The sequence below is a fragment of the Erpetoichthys calabaricus genome, chromosome 9 (genome assembly GCF_900747795.2).
Source record: "Erpetoichthys calabaricus chromosome 9, fErpCal1.3, whole genome shotgun sequence".
Taxonomy (NCBI): Eukaryota; Metazoa; Chordata; class Cladistia; order Polypteriformes; family Polypteridae; genus Erpetoichthys; species Erpetoichthys calabaricus.
Genome location: NC_041402.2, coordinates 1128693 through 1146448, shown reverse-complemented (window position 1 = coordinate 1146448; position 17756 = coordinate 1128693). Strand labels below are relative to the sequence as shown.

The 17756-nt window shown below is 45.3% G+C and overlaps 2 protein-coding genes across 4 annotated transcripts in view; both read right to left on the bottom strand.

The window, feature by feature from the left end:
- The window catches only part of med27 (mediator complex subunit 27), a 204338-nt gene extending 197620 nt beyond the window's left edge, over positions 1 to 6718 (bottom strand). The window contains exon 1 of the mRNA XM_028809067.2: positions 6481 to 6718. Coding sequence (XP_028664900.1) covers positions 6481 to 6683 — 203 coding nt within the window. The 5' untranslated portion in view covers positions 6684 to 6718. The remainder of the gene's footprint in view (positions 1 to 6480) is intronic.
- Positions 1 to 17756, bottom strand: part of miga2 (mitoguardin 2) — a 532313-nt gene that overhangs the window by 140384 nt on the left and 374173 nt on the right. The window lies entirely within an intron of this gene.

Sequence of the window (17756 nt, the reverse complement as noted above, 5' to 3'; positions counted from 1 at the left end):
CTCACGGATACGTCTCTTCATTGGGAAGAAACACTACTTTTCCAAAATGGCAACACGAATTAGACGATCTACAAGTCTCCAATTTCAACTTTAAAGCCGAACAATATCTACATACTTCTGTCGTATCACTTATTCGATCTCTTTTCACTGTTCCATTATTTCACTGAGTAATAATTTCCATGTTTGCCCTAATGCGATCTTTACTATCTTTTTTGAGACTTTCGAATTTTAGTACTTTCATTATCTCTAACCTGCTCTGCATGTGTATCGCACCAATGTTTTTGAACCTGTTTACAACATTCTACTTGGTCTTCTACTGTTTGTCTTTTATTTTGACCCCCACTTGGCCCTTGTAATAAAAAAAGTTTTCTCTGTAACAGGAGAAGGGATGAAATAAAGGAGTAAGGGGGGGGGGGGGGGGGGGGAATGTTGGTCGCTTCAGTGCAAAACCAGCTACAAAGATTGGAATGTTTGGGATGATAGCGAAAGAATGTGCAAAAACTTGCTTCTCATAAAGAGTTTCAGAATGTTATGGGAATACAGTCAAGGCCATGTACTTGTTTTTCACTTCGAGGGGCTTCATTGCAAGCAACGCTTGTTATTGTGTGTCTTCTGATACTAGGCACCATCTCAGTGAGGGCCAAGTAGAAGAAAAACAATACTGCGTCCCGTGGAAGGGTGTGTGCTGAAACTGATCACTTCTGTATACACTGCTTACACGTAAGCCATTTTGGGTAAGGACACTCAATTAGTATATAAGGGAAGGTTCCGCCCTCAGTTTCTTCGGAAGCTCAACCGTGGGGAACGTGCACACCGCCTGGTATTGGACCAGGCTCACGAGTTGATCCTCTGACGAGACTGACATGCGGGCTCCCTCAGTCTACTGGTCTAGGATGATGGCTCTGGGTCTTTTGATATTACTGTAAGTATAGTATAATTCATATATATATATATATATATATATATATATATATATATATATATATATATGTATTACTGTAAGTCAATGGTATAATTTATATATATATATATTACTGTAAATCAATAGTATAATTTATATATATATATATATTACTGTAAATCAATAGTATAATTCATATATCTGTACTACTGTGAGTCAATAGTACAATTCCTATATCTGCATGTATATTGCTATTATATTGTATGTAACTGATATTATATTTGAACAAGTAAACAATTGAAGTATTGGACCTTTCCTCTCTGATTCTTGCCTGCTTATTTTCTGTTAAAACCTTTGAACCATTTTCCCAAACTAAAACAGCCCTGTTTTCAATTCAGCTCCTCACTCAAAGTCTCGTCTTGCGGGACGTGAAATTCTCTCTCTGACAAAGTCTCATCCCAAGATTCTTTTATATAATAGAGACATACGTCTACGCGTGGAAGTGTGTCCGTCCGTCCGTCCGTCCGTCCCAGAAGTGCAAGGCTACAGCATGAAGGTCATAGAGCCGGCAAGGCGGCCCCAAATTAACAAGGCGATAATACGAGGCTACAGCATGAAGCTGAAAGAAAGTGACCCTGTTGCCAAAGTGAAATTGCTGAGGAAACACAAACGAGAGAGAAACTTGCTTAGCTGCTGATAGACGAGGGGGGCGAGCACATTCACAAAATGAAACTGCATTTAAATTTTTTTTCCTGACGATTTCAAAAGTTTCTTGGAGCCCAGGCTTTTTACAGCACAGGCTTACACAGCTAGTAGATATTGTAAATATTTTTGTATGTGTTTTATTAGTTTAAAAAAAGAATTATGGTCACTGAACAATGAGCCTACAGAATTTCACTTTTAACAGGTAACACATGTAGTCTGCAATTTAATTATAAGGTTTCTACGGGGCTAATTATGCAGGGTGCTTAGTGTAAATACAGAACAGTAATAAATCAAATTGATAAAGAAAACAAACTGGTATCGGAATTGGGAAACACTAGTGACATGAAATCAGTTATTGGTGTTGTCCCTGAATGAAACAGATCTGATCATCTTTTATTTAGTTCACAGACCCAGTAATAGGCCGGTCCCCAATTTGCTCCAACAGGGGCGACATACCCACCATAAAAGGCAGCGTAGCACAGCGGCTAAGGCTTTGGGGCTGTGGGTTCAAGTCCTGCCACTGACACTCTGAGACCATAAGCAAGTCACTTCACCTGCCTAGGCCCCAATTGGGAAAACAAAAGAAACAGAACCAATTGTACCTCCCAAATGCTGTAAGTCACTCGGGATAAAGGCAATAATAAAAATAACACACTGAATGGTACTGCAAAGAAAATAAAAACAAAAAAAAAATCTTTCTGTGAGCAGTTAACATCAATTTTACTTGCATTCAACTTTAATTATTCTGTTAATAAAATGTAGTTTTACCATTTGAGGCATAAATTATGTTGCCAGTTAATCCAGCAAAGTGGATGAAACTCCTCTTCTGGTACAGATCAACAACAAAAAAAAAAAAGAAAAAAAAAAAAAGAAAAAGGTTTTACCAGCAAACTAAAAATAAAGAGGAAACTTGCAGAGACATTTAAATGTAAAACATGAGCATGCGAGAGAAAATGGGAAATGTCATTTTGCGTTGGGGTATTCGGGTCTTAAAGGCCTTGTCTTTGTGTGTGGACTGGTACACATACTGCACTGCATGTAATAAGTGAACTGAGCCCTTTAACAAAATTACACAGAGTGCTGTGTGCTTCACCCTGATTGGTGCATCAGTAGGAAAGGAAGAAGCCGCGTCTCACGCTGTGCTTGCTTGGCAGCAATGGTGGAGTCTGTGAGCAGGCGAGGGGGCGACAGACAAAGAGAGAAGCCGCACTGTTATGGGTTCGAGGGAAGTTAATACCTGCAGTCGAATCGATTCGAGTAGCAGTGCGTTAACAAACGTGATGATAGATAAGAAGTCACCCTGTGTGCACAAGTCATCAATAGGGCACGTTTATTGGTAAAAAATACTTGGATCAGTCTGAAAGTACAGACAAACACAACACACAGCTTGGAATCTTTAATTACACTGCGACACTGACTGTTGCCACACCGCCTACTCCTACTCCTTTAGAACATTAGAACAATCCAGACGAGAACAGGCCACTCAGCCCAACAAAGCTCGCCAGTCCTGTCCAGTTATTTTTGGAAGAAATCAGATCAAGTTGAGTTTTGAAAGCCCCTAAAGTCTTACTGTGCACTCTTTACTTTTTGATCATCATTTCATGCCCAACGTTTCCTGCTCACCCATTCAAGTGTGGTCATTCACTAGATGTCTGTTAAAGGCAGTTTGTGATCCTCGTGTTTGTTATGAAATTTTAATAACAGTTTTAAACACACTAAAGGGACATTTTTAAAACCCTAGTCTTTACATTACTGTGAATCACTGGCATGAGGAGCTGAATATAAACAATTCTTTAAAAGTCAAGACAAGTCAAGTTGGGGAGCATGCACTGGTATAGCGTGTTGCCACACCCACCACACGACGAAACAGCTTGGGATCCCAGTTGGCAACCCCCCAGGCAGACACGCGGTCCAGTCCCACCCTCTATCTGCCGCAGCCAGGTGTTACGTGGGCGTCCCTTTGGCCTGGTCCAGCCACTCAGGTCTCCAACAATGAGGATCTTACAAGCTGGATCAGCCTCAGGGAATCGCGCCACATGGCCGTAGTGCTGTAACTGATGTTCGCCTCACAATGCAGGTCATGTGCATCATTTGCGACTCTATGAGCAACACAAAGTCAAACCAGTGACACCCAAGGATTTTCCAGAGAGACACAGGAGTCCAGTCTTCGTCTCAGTTCACTTGATAGCATCCATGTCTCACAAACAGGGAGCACCAGGACTCTAAAGACTTGGACATTCGTCCTTTTGCTGGGATATCTGGAGCTCCACACGCCCCTTTCCAGCGACATCAAGACCTCCAGCTCTCCCAATCCATCTACTAACTTCATAGGAAGAGTCACCAGAGACACCTGAATGTCAATTCTAAGGTAAGTAAACTCAATTATTGCTGATGAAGCACATATTGCTTAAGTGACATTTTGATGCTTCATTTTAGTGGTCTCGCTTGTTAATGTTCTCCAACCTTAATTGCTTATTTCAATCTTAAACTGCTGCATTCAGTGTTTTAATTGCTCCTTATTAGCAATAAGATGTAAAAGACAAAGCAGCCAGCAGTTCTCCAGCTAGCTTTTTTCCCAGTTACATCTGTGTGTGTTCATCATGCACTGTTTGATTTAATAAAACACTTAATAGAAAAATGTGACAGACTGAAAATGATCTGTTTTAGGCTTCAAATCATTTGGATGATATCCTTGGAAAGTAAAAAAATCTACGATATAAGAGCCTTACATTGCACAGACTAACAAGCCATAAAATTAAATAAGGTCTGAGATTGGCAATGATTGGTTTCTAATTAAGCAATTGGGTTGGAATGAAAACCTGTAGCCACTGCGGCTCACCAGGACCGACATTGCCTACCCCTGCCCTAGAGCCACTCTACCTATATGCAACTGGGCAGAGACCCTGCGGCAGATCTAGAACACGCTGGAGGGATTATGTCTCTGGGATCACCAGGGAGTTCCCCAGGAAGAGCAGGGATCTGTAGCTGGGGACAGGGAAGTCTGGGCTGCCTGCAACCCTCACCAGGAAACGTGGCTGAAATGATTCCAGACTGGTTACTAGATTACTAGGCGAAGCACGCATCTGTGTGTGTTAGACGGAGATGCACTTGTTCTTTCTAGCTTGCCGTTAATCCTTTCTTCTTTGTTAATGTTCACGTTACTGAAGCCATTACTTGTCAATAAGTACACAGGTGGATAACACTGAGGTACCTGCTGTCCATTAACATTCAGTGTCATTTGCAACCGTGTCCACTCCACTGTTCATTATTTCTCAATATTTAGACACAATGAAGTGAGAAACTCCACCAAATAAAGAAAAAATGACAAGGCAGAGCTAGTCACTTAAAGCTACTGCAGAAAAAAATAACATTCTAATAAATGTAAATTTCACATTAAAGCACTTATCTGAATGTAAAATAAAGAAAAAAAAAAAAAAAACTATGGAATGTAGGGGTCCCTCCTCGTGCTTCATCCCTGAACCAAAATGAGGGCCAGAAAGAACAAAGGATAAGGGCTTTATTACAAAAATGATAATCCCATGAACACATAGGGGCTTACAAAGAAGACAACGCTAACCCAAGCAAGTTTTTCTTCACACAGAGGACCATGGACACATTTAATTAGTGACCAAGTAGTGTGGTAGACTGGAGGACTTCAAAAACTTGATGTTATTTTAGAAGAATTAAATGGATAGAAACAGTGAGCTTTGTTGGCCTGTTCTCGCCCTGATTGTTCCAATGTACTGGCCCTCCTATGTACCCCTCACTTACTAGTCCACCTCTAGCCTCTCTTTACTTGTCCAGCTACTTAGCAATGGTTTCCTCGCCACTCCACCAAGGTTTCTGGGTTACCTGGCCAGCACTCCAAAGTCCGTAAGGTACCCCTGAGGAGCTCCCCCAAGCAGCACCAGCTTTCCATGCAGACTTCTCATACCAGACGGTCTGTCCTCCCCAGTACTCCTATGAATCTAAGGACCAGAGTGCTCTAGTGGCCTTGTGGATATTAATGAGAGTGAGAAATTGGTTATTACCTTCCAGGCTTTCACAATGGTCAGCTTATTAGACAGTAGGATTAATCAGAAGTAATGGCAGGATGGGAACCTGCAGCCACATGAGTTTTTGGGACCCTTGCTGTAGACTGCAGGGTCTCACCTAGCCAGTAACAGGCACAAGCCAAAACACATTTTGTTGCAGTCAAATAACCTTACATCCATCCATGTCTCCATTAAGAGGCAGGTGGACACTGAGAAGAGCCACGTCCTCTCCTGGAGCGCCAGCTGTACACAGTGAACGAGCCCAAGTTTGAAGCCAATATTCTGTACTTAATTCTATGGACTTAACCAGGGGACATCAGAGCGAACAAACCTGCCATGTTGGATTTGTGGACACAATACGCTGTACCTGCTCTAGACGAAGGTCAAGGCCTTTAAATGTAAACGTGCGGTACCACCGAGCAGGTCTGACCGCGTCTCACGGTCACCGACAAGCCTGGGACTGACGACGGCAGCAGCAGCAGAAGCAACAGCTGCTCTCGAATTCAAGCCACAAGTTCTAAGGTGTGCAGGTTGTTTGTTTGTTAGAATATTTATTTACTTACATATTTTTTCTTGAACGTTCTTAAGCATTTCACTCCACATAGTACCGTACGTATAATTTGCATGTAACAATTAAAATATGATTTGACTTAAAGTCCCTGTAGCTGTAAAGTGACAGAGCGAGCTGCCCAATGTTCCAGTATGTCGCACACAAAACCGGCGTTTTCAAAATTAGCCAACATTACAAATGTTTTCCGTATTTTACTGCAAATAAGCAGCAACTTTCTCAAACTGCATTCCTTCTACGGCATTGTTATTATGAACGAAGAGCTCACTCACTTGAGATCCCGGTTGACTGACTGCAGTATATCCTGGAATTCGGAGACAAACGCCTTCTCTCGCCCTTCCAGGGTCTCCTTATTTTTCATGCCATCCTTTAAAGAATCGAACACGCGAGTCACACTGGAACGTAATGCTTGAATTGCGCTGATAGCCTGAGAGAAAGCCTCCAAATTCACACCGACGCTCACCACGTCTGCCATCTTGGACCGCGTCGACGCGACAGCTTGGCGCGCACATTTTACGTCACGGCGCACGTGCCCGAAGACGAGAGCGCGCGCTCTTTATTATCCGGGCGCTTACGCCTTCAGACCGGCCCGGTGGCGAGAGGACCACCGTGTGCTGTTTGTGCGATAAGAAAACCGGAGAACCTTTTGATAGCTGAATGTACAAAGTGCTGGGGTTTTGTTTTACTTTTTATAAAATCCAGTTGTAACTGTTTCACATTTTGTATATTTGGTTAAAATCAACTAAACTGATTATATAAAAAAGTACAGCTGAAGGTAGCGGCCTATGTTGAGAATTCCATCTGGAAGGATTAAGAATGTGACAAAGGCTGCGACAGTTATTGAACGTCAGTGTCACCTTAATAATACTGGTGGATTAGCACAGAAAGAACGTGGCCGCCTATCAACTCCACTGCTCTTTCACAACAGAAGACGCGGCAGCGTGCGTGTTTTTAATACTGCAGATCCCGACAAGAAAAGGAATATAAACCGAACTGGTTTGTAAAGCACTCGTAAAAGATTAATGCTTGAGGTCCGTGACCATAATGGTAATCACAGTGGAGTCAGAAAGTATTCCGACTCCTTCACTTTCTGCACATTTCATTGTGCAATAAAGAAGCTGCCAGCAGCCCCACCACGTGCACTTCAGAAGAGGTCGTGGTGAGCCAGCCAGTACTGGGATGGGAGACCATGTAGGAAAAGCTGGAGCTGCTGCTGGAGGAGGTGTGGGTGAGGCCATCGGGGTGCGCTCGTCCAGCGGTCTGAGTGCGAATCCCAAAGCCACAGTGCTGTAAAAATGGCGCCGTCCTGCTCATGAGACATAAAACCGAAGTCCTGATTCTCTGTGGTCACAAAAGATCCTTGGGCAGGGGTGTTTCCTGATGTCCAGGCTAAATTGTCCATCATGCCATGGTCATTCTGGCCTCCTAATCAAACCTGTGTCACCTCATCAGCACCTAACAGCTAATGAGTGGTGAGTGTACTGGTGCAAAATGGCTGCCGTGGCGTCATCACATTGGTGGTGGTGGTTGAAGTGGCTCCCCCCTTCTATTTAAAGCACCTTCTTTGAGGGTCTGGAAAAGCACCATATAAATGCAACGCCTTCTTTTTCTTCTTTTATTGTGTTGTAGATTTCATTTGAAATGGATACATTTGCCATTTTTGCCCATCAGTTTAAACTCAATAACCCATAAGGACAAAGTGCAAACATGTTTTGTTTTCAGAAAGGTTTGCAAGTTTATTACAAATCCAAAACTGAAATCCCACCTTCATAGAGGTTTTCGGTACTTTGTGCTGCCTGATGCAGTTGGGGTTGTGTGAATGTTTTCCAGGTAGGGCGAGTTCAGCAGCAGTTTTTAATTCTTTAGTGGTACTTAAAACACGTTTGTGAGGTCCTAAACGCCCGCGTTTCTTATTCCTCATCGCTGTGCCGTACTTCCGGGTGGGCACTTACTGGTTGTCAGCTCTGACACACACACAGAGCCCACCGCCGTGACTGAAGATGAAGTTGTTGCACTGGGGAGTCACACCACATGAATGGAAGTTACAGGAGGCCACAAACACACTAAGATTATGTGAGTGAAGTCTGAAGATCATTGTAGGGATCGCATAACGTCCAGACGAGCTTGAGGGACTGCTCTCCATTGTCAAATGTCTTCTTATTGTTCAGACGTTTTACATGCATAACTAAATACGGTGGATTCAGAAAGTATTCCGACCCCTTCACTTTCTGCACACTTTGTTGTATTGTAGGTCTCATTTGAAATGGATGCATTTGCCATTTTTGCCCATCACTTTACACTCGATAACCAATAATGACAAAGTAGAAATATCAGTTCCAAAAAGGTTTGCAAATCTGTTACAAATCCAAAAGCAATCCTTACCTGGCCAGGACGCCCAAAGTGTGGAAGGATCGGGGGGAAGAGGATTATCGGGACAGTTTCTTCCCCGGACCGATAGAAAGCAGCCCCCTTGGTTTCCTGTGGAGCCATGAGAGCTCAACCCTGTTGGTGCCCATGGCCACCACCAGGGGGCGCAAGGACCTTTCCGGGGCCTTATTTGGCCACACTTCAAAGAGGCTCATTAGGCACCTGGAGTCCTACCAGGGGCCAGTCCCACCATTTGGCGGCCAGAGTCGGGAGGAAGGTGATAGGAAGAGTGGAGATGGATGGACTGGCGGCAAGGAAGGGAATGGACTGTGTATTGTGGTGTTGGTAACTGGTGCACTTAGACTGTAAATAAACATGGGTGTTGAATTGAACCTGTGTCTGTCAGGGGGTTAGCGTGGTGGTACACCCCTAGTGGCTCACAAAGGGAAATCTGTCCATCCTAGAAGTATTCAGACTCTTAATTCAGTACTTGGTAGAAGCCCCTATGGCAGCAATTCCAGCTTTCAGTCTTCTTGGGTACAACAACAACATTTATTTCTATAGCACATTTTCATACAACTGCGGTGGGTTGGCGCCCTGTCCGGGATTGGTTCCCTGCCTTGCGCCCTGTGTTGGCTGGGATTGGCTCCAGCAGACCCCCGTGACCCTGTGTTCGGATTCAGCGGGTTGGAAAATGGATGGATGGATGGATTTTCATACAAATGGTGTAGCTCAAAGTGCCTTACAAGATAAGAAAAATTTGTATGAAACAAAAATAAGATTAGGCAATACTAAATAACAAAGAATAAAGTGAAGTCTGATGGCTGGGAGGACAGAAAAAACAAATAAAAGGTAAAGTACCACTTCGGGTTAGCGGAAATAGCACAAAAGTTGATAGAAATCTAAATTTGGTTGACGTAAATGTAAGCGTCCTCAGGTTATTGTGTTTACACACACACACACACACACACACACACACACATAGACAGACATAATTCCAAAAATGGTATTTTTGGACAAGGGGAGGTCTAAAACATCAAGATTTTGTGGGCGATTCCAATACTTTCCCTATACTTCTTATACAAGAAGTCCTAGAGAATAAAAAAAAAAAAAACAAAATCTGCAGGGGTTCCAAGGCCAGGAGACCACCAAGCACCCAATACCTAACATAAATGATCTCAGTCAGTCCTAACATTAGAACACTCTAGACGAGAACAGGCCATTCAGCCCAACAAAGCTCGCCAGCATGTCCTCATGGCTTTCAGATGATGGTGGTCACGTGGACATCTGGGGCTGTACTGCCTTCAGTCCATCGATGCAGCGACTGCCTGCTGCCCTGATCAGGTGGTGGTGGTGCAGAACACTACCACAGAAAACCGGAAAGAGAACAGCAGAGAATAGCAGGGATTAGTATGGATTGCAGAGCCTTGATGATAATCATAATTCAATGCACATATACTTTAACAGGGATACACTAAAATGTAGCGGTGAGAAAGCCATGTTAAAATAATGAGTTTTCAGCAGTTATTCTTTAAAATGCTCCACTGTATTAGCCTGGTGAATTTCTATCAGTAAACTCGTATTCCAGATTTGAGGTGCATAACAGAGAGAAGGTCGTCTGCCTCACCACTTTTTTAAGTTTAGCTCTTGGAATTCTAAGCAGACCCTCATTTGAAGACCTAAGGTTACGATTTGGAGTGTGAGGTGACAGGCATTCAGAAATATAAGGTGGAGTGAGATAATTAAGGCTTTGTAAACCATTAGCAGTATTTTAAAGTCAATTCTGAATGCCACAGGTAACCAGTGTAGTGACGTCAAAACTGGAGAGATGTGCTCGGATTTTCTTTTCCTAGTTAAGATTCTGGCAGCCGCACTGTACACGAGTTGCAGCCGATTGATGTCTTTTTTTGGGTGGTCCTGAGAGGAGAGCGTTACAGTAATCTAGTCGGCTGAAAACCAAAATGAGAACTCATTTTTCAGCATCTTGCAAAGTTATAAGGGATCCAACTTTTGCTGAATTCCTAAGTGAAAAGATGCTGTCCAGGTAACCTGATTAGTATGTGATCTAAAGTGTAGGCCAGAGTCAATAATTACCCCTAGATTCTCAAGAAGATTGCCACCCCTGGGATTTGGGCAGTTGGTTCCTCTCTTCCTGGCAGACCCTCTCAGGTGCTGTTAGATTGAATGACAAGGGTCTGTAAACTGCCATCTTCAGGTCTCTCCCCAGATGTTCTATCGGGTTTAAATCTGGGCTTTGACCGGGGCCACTCAGGCACTTGGCCAAATCCAATCCAGCGTTGTCCTGGCTGTACACTTCAGGTTGGTGTCATGCTGAAAGGTGACCCATCACCCTGGAGCAGGTTTTCTTCAAGCAGTACTCTGTAGTTGGCCAAACTCATCATTCCCGTGATTCTGACTGATTCATGATGCTGCCACCACTGCTATGCTTCACCATAGGATGGTCTTAGTCGGGTGACTGTGACAGCTTCAAGTCTTCTTGGTGAGTCTCTACAAGTTTTGCACACCTGGATGTGGGCAGTTTATCTCATTCTTCCTGGCAGACCCTCTCAAGCCCCATTAGGTCAGATGTTAGTGAGCTGCCATCTTCAGGGCTCTCCCCAGATGATCTATGGGGTTTAAATCTGGGCTTTGACTGGGCCACTCAAGGACACTCAGACACTTGACCCAAATCCACTCCATTGTTGTCCTGGCTGTACACTTCAGGTTGTTGTTGTGCTGAAAGGTGACCTGTCGCCCAGTCTGAGGTGGTGTGCACCTCTCTGTAGTTGGCCACACTCATCCTTCCCTTGGTTCTGAACCCCACTGAGCCACACCAGCATTGTCTTGGTTGTATGCTTCGTGTCATTCTACTGCCACACCCCCCCCCCCCCCAGTCTGCTGTCCTATGCACTTTAGAGCATTTTTTTTTGTTCAGGGATCTCTCCGTTTTTGGCTCCATTCATACGTCCCACAATTGTAATAAGTCTCCCTGTCCCAGCACCCCGTAGCCTGATGCTGCCACCACAATGCTTCACCTTTGGGATGGTATTGGGTAGGTGGTGAGCTGTATCCAGCAGGGGGCGCCAGCTCCCTTATTGGAATAAGTTCTTTTGTAATTGTCACATAACCCGGAGCTATATAGATATAATATAAAAAGGCAATACCCCTTCCTTAGTGATACGGCACTAAGAAATCACATAGGAGAAATAACTCCGCTTTGTTTAATGACGGCTTACGCTGCATAACAGATGAAGGAAGCCATGACAAGACATTCGGGAGTGGGGGCCCAATGTATAGAGTCGGCCATTTTCACCACTGTGTTGGATGGATTTTCAGGATCTGATGATGTTATCTCCCATCCATCCGCCTGTCGGCTTCAAAGGTGTGCCGGGCAATGTTCCAAGGCTTTAAACTCTTTGTCCATGTGCAGGCCCCCACTTAGGTAAATCATGCCATTCCAAACAAGGAAAAGAAGATCCAAAGTCATGCTGACTCTGACACACAGAAATAGTACAATGGTCCTCAGAGTGACTGCCCATTTCACAGTTGTCCCTGACTCTCTTGTCTTCTAATGCTTGCCTAGCAGTTCTTATATGGTGAACTCCTGTTTGCTAAATCTGGCTTTGTGTTAGCTATACATGTGAGTAAAAAGAAAAGTAGATTTATAAAATATTTGTACAGAACACAGTGACATATTAAACATGTGCACTTATTACATGAGCAGTGTCTAGTGTGAAAAGGAACAGACCTGACACACGTAAAAAGGTTTGGGGCAGCCACCCATATAATATTCCTGGCTGCAAAAGTTTTTTTGAATAATACAGAGCTGTTGATAGCACTGAGTCCAAGATAGAACTGACGAGGGTTGGGAAAGATGGTGGCTTTAGGTGATCAGACCGGAAGTGATGTAGTAGGGTAACTGGAAGTGATGTCCTTCTGACATCACTGGGCGCCGGAGCCGGAAGTGTCATCACTGACTCAGATAGGTTTTCCCGCGGCTGGTCTGTAGAGATAACAGGAGAAGGTTTAGTGCACCCTGCCCTCCCCTGGCCTGGCATGGAATTACCTCCACACAACATCCCCCCTACTCACACGTATGTGACACTAGTCTTCACCAGACACAGATCTTGGAGTTCTTCTCAGAGAATTCAGTTGTTGTCTCACACCTGACATGCTCTCCGAGTTCTGTAAGTGCCCTCATACTGTATGGCTTCTTCTCAAGAGTGACTTCTGTCTCGCCACTCTACCATAAATGCTGATTGATGGAGGGCTGCTGAGGTGGTGCTCTTTCCTGCTGGTTCTCTCTCTTCTAATCAGAGGACTTCTGAAGTTCTGTTTGAGTGACCATTGGGCTCTCAGTCACCTCCCTGACCAAAGCTCTTCTCGCCTGGTTACTCAGTTTGTCCAGACAGTCCTGGTGGTCCCAAACGTCTTACATCTGTCAATAACTGAGACCATGCTGCTCCTGGAAGCACTCCAGGATTTACCGGTGGTTAAGTATCCCTTTGCTCTTATCTGTGCATCAGCACAGTTCAGTCAAGGAGGTCCTCAGGGAGTTCTTTGACTTGATGTTTGTCCTGATATGACTGTGGACTGCATGGAGCTTCTATACACTAGAACACGTGCTGTCCAGTCAGTTCAGGTGGACTCCAATCAAGTCCCAGACAAATCTCAACAAGAATTAAAGCGAAGAGGCAGTACGTGAGCGCACAGCACAGAGACTCTAATTACTTCTTTGAAGGAGACATTTCCATTTTTGATGTTTAATAAACTTTCTGAAGGCGCCTTGCAGAGCGACTCCCCTAACTCGGTGACCAACCCTGTTTAGCCATAACTCATGTTGCCAGCCGGACCCTCCATTTTGTTTTTGCACATCTCCAATTTCAATGGAAGCTGTCACACATGTGCACATGGGAATCAGCCACGAGGACTAGGAGAAGGTAGTTCCACGCCAGGCCGGGAGGTGGTGGGGTCCACTAAACCTTCCTCTTTTATCCCCAAAGACTAGACACGGGAAATTCTCCCTGTGGCCAAAGACGACACCTCTGGTTCCAGCCCCGATGACGTCACCTCCAGCCCCGATGACGTCACTTCCTCTGACAAGACCTTAAATACCCACCACCTCCCCTCAATTCTGTTTTGGACTCCGCTCCGTATTCATTTGTGCTCAAACTTTGCCTTTTGCAGACAGGTTCAAGTACACGGGTGGCTGCCCCAAACCTTTTTAGCGTGTCCAGGCTGATCATTTCACAAAGCACAGATGTAGTTACTGTAGATAAACCTGGCAGGTTGGATACGCAGACGTCGTCTGGTCATAAATTGACTTCAGGGGTCCGCGTTCAACCCCGGTTGTCTGCACGACAGTAGAAACTCGTGGTAGAGGCTTATTGCAGCTTGATGTTTTTATATTTGTGCCTGCAGTCCCAAAATGACGATTTTATCTTCCCAGGACAGTCCTGTAAGGTGAACACAGCTGTACTATGATGGCTGGAGTGGGCCTCACTGGATTCATTGTTGGTTGGTCCCACACCCCCCTAAACTGAACACACACTGCCCTGGTGCTTCTGGCAGGGACCCACTAGCACAGGCCACACGGGGGTCTTTCCTGCCAGTAAAGGTTCGAATGTGTTGGTAGGTCATTCCCTGAAGCCTACCTGAGCAGTTCAGCTGCACTTCACTGTAGTTTTATACAAAATGTCGGCAGTGTGGCATGCTAGTTAAGGCAAACCCTGAGGCTGTGGGTTCAAATCCCACTACTGACACCACTGGGTGACCCTGAGCAAATCACTTGACCCACCTGTGCTCTAATTGGGAAGCCAAAGAAAGAAATGCAACTAATCGGATCATAAATGTTGCAAGTTGCCTTGGTGTCAGCCAAATCAGTAAATGTAAATGTTGGCTGTCACAAAATAGCGACTTGTCTCTCCTGGTCCACCAGAGGGTCCAACTACTGATGCCATATTTAACTTCTGAACATTACGATGGAATCCTGTCAACACTTTTCTGCACACCAGCCCAGAACTGACGTATTGGCCTCCCAGCGTCCTCCGGGCTTCTCCTCGGCCGAACAGTACGTCTGCTCCGCTGGCTGCATACTTCCTTATTTTTATTTTTGACAATTTTTAAGCATAATGAAGTTGTTTCACTTTTTCTGCTTTGCTCCAAACAAGAGCTGAAAAAAGCAGGCAGGCAAAATACATAGATGGCTTGGAACGTTCTTTGCCATCTTAAACGTCACTTCTGATTACTGTAATGGTTTCATGCGAGAAGCAAATTAGTTCCCAGAAGTCTTAGCAGGCAAACCGTGGGGCAAGCCTGTAGGTAGAACAAGTGGAGCGGCACCAAACTGTACAGCCATCTGCTGTTCTAACAAAACAAACACAACATCTTTTGTTCTCTTGTGCCCGAGCTCTTTGAATTAAAGGCCGCTTACTTGAACGAAGGTGACCACAGACAGCCCGGGCAGCCAAACATTACATAGATGGCACTGAGCCCGGGTCTCTGGGGCCGTCCGACAGCAGCACTAAGCTCTGTGCCACAGCGCTGACAACGGAAGCAAAGCCGGACCTGCTTTAGTGCTTGATGTGCTGGCCGGCGACTCGGTGAGGGGGTCCTCAGGGTCCAGCTGCCCACTCGGCAGGTTCATCTGGCCACCCCAGGGCTCATCGGAGCTCCGTATCAGGCTCTGACTCAATGGCCTGCTTCAGCTGGACGATTTCTGATGCAACTGGAGAGACTCGCCATGAATGGCTTTGGCCGGGCAGAGTGCAGCCCTGTTAGCTGTGGCACGGGGAGGCCTCACCCCAGACTGCACATTCTTATGGCTCTGTGTTGCCAGCCCCCTTTAACGGTGGGTTTTAGTTGTCTTTGTGATTTTTGGATATTGAGGAGCCCAAATCGAATGTTTTGTGTTACTGTAGGACGTTCACATTGATCCTGACTTCACTGCGGTGCCCAAATTGCTTTCATACACATTTTCAGACTCCTTGTGTTGTCAGTGTGTGTGATGCCAGCGAGAAATGGCAGGAAGACCGAAAGTGACTGAAAGACAAAATGGAAGCAACCGCGACTGAAAATGACAAAACCACAACGTTAATAGGCAAAAATCACAGTCGATTAAACAGACCAGGAGCTCGAAAGCGAAAAGAAAGTAAAGTCGTTCACAAAGGTCCATGATCTCCATCTTCATATCATTCACCCTTTTGTGATAATCGAGGGGTTTGGGACTTCCGGGATTCCGTTTATTTGCTCTATTTTTATGTTTGATCCTTAATTGATGGCATTAATAATAATAGTTTTGCATCATTTCAGACACCAATCTGTTTCTCTGTAGGTGCCGCCATTCTGTGGGCCCCATTGTCCTGACGTGGGTCTCATTTGCCAGGGGTGTGGCCTCTAAGGTCACGACTTGAGGGGTCAGTTAGGCTGAGCGGTTGAAAGCTCATCTCGGTGGCCATTTTGAATCCAAGTGTGTAGACGACTCTCTCGAAGGGCTATCCTTGCGATTTCTTTGATTTCTGATTGTTTGGGTTGTCACGCACACAAGCAGAGAGGGGGCGCTGTCGCTAATCACATTGTCCTTTTTACCCACAGTTCCAAAACTTGACACCCGGTTCCACTTCCTCCAACTTCTGGGACAGACGACACGTAAACGGCAAAGCCAAAGGAAGTCGGAACGACCGCTGAGGACGGCAGAGCGCGCTCAATAAAGCCGCCATGAGTCTTGGCCTAATGCCGTTTTGCACCCTCGTGGGTCTTTTCGTTTCTGTTTTACAGACAACAATTAAAAGGGGTGACCGGCTGGCACCCCAACTCTTCTCTCATCTAATGTTCCTTCCTTTTTCCTCACAGAGTGGCAGACTTTTGGCTACAAATTACTGATGCTGATTCTCATGTTCTTGTTTTGGGCTATCACTTTGAATGATCTAGCTGTGATTTTGGTTTCTTTGGGTGGGGGGGGGGGGGGGGGGTCCTGAACTCAATTCAGATTTTGTTTTTCAGTTTGTTGTGTGCTTTAATCGTTCTTTATTTTTGTGGCACAGTTTCAGCCGCCATTTTGTTTTCTTAGCAGTCGCCGCCATTTTAGATACTGTGCCCGGCCAGGATGCCCCTTCAATGTGTATTCAGGAGGAGCAGCAGCCCTGGACGGTGCAGCACCTCCCCCTGGACGCTGGATGGCCTCCCCCTTGATATGAGCGGGTACCTCAGTCTCTTGCCGGGCTTCATGGGAGATGGAGTTGGGATCTGGGGTGGCCGCCAGGGTGCGTGGCATAGGACCCTGAGCCCAGCTGGACTAATCTTCAGCCCCACCCGGGCGTGCAACTGGAAACAGGTGATCAAACACCTGGAGTGGGCCATAAAAGGAGCCAGCAACCACCACTCAATGGCCAGAGTCGGGTGGAAGGAGGACAAAGCTGTGGAGGAGTGGCGGTGGTGGAAGAGACAGAGAGAGGAGTGTTTTGGTGTTGTACTTTGTGCTTTGGGACTGTGTTGTGGCTGGGGGACACTGGGAAGACGTGCCCTCCAGCTGAAGAAAATAAAAGTTTCTTTATTTTTATACGTAAATCCCATGTCCAATCTGTGTCGGGTCGGGCGCTATATAGTGCCTTGTTACAACACCCATCTTCAGGACGGCTGCCTGCGTTCCTAGGGTGGCATCCTCAGAGTTTATGACCAGAGGGGTTGATTTTCTCTTCTCTTTTCTCCAAATATCCTTTTGCTGAACTCCTAAGCTAACTTTTTGAATGTGAATTTTTGTCTCTTGTGTTTTTAGGCTCGTTGTTTAGGACCTTCTGGTTTAACTCTCTTCTCGCCTGACACTCTGCTCCCAAAACCCCGTCGGCTTGCTGACTGACACAACACCAGTTTTGTTTTCCATGTCTTATTCCCCGGTCCGTCTCTTCTCATATTGACATAATCCGCAATCTCGGATGAGGAAACGGCACGAATTGCCAACCTTTCAACTCCTGGCATCATAACAGGGTGCCCACCTAGAAACCAGGAGATATGTCCTAAAGGACGAGGACACAAAGTGGTGGTTCCCAAGACGAGTGGGCCTCAGAAATGGTACAAAGTAAAAGAACAAACTGCTAAGAGTTGACTTTGGGGCAAACTAACACCATAAATAGACGCTTTAACCCTGAAAGCCCCAAACAGGATCAGCAAATCTATGAACAGCCCA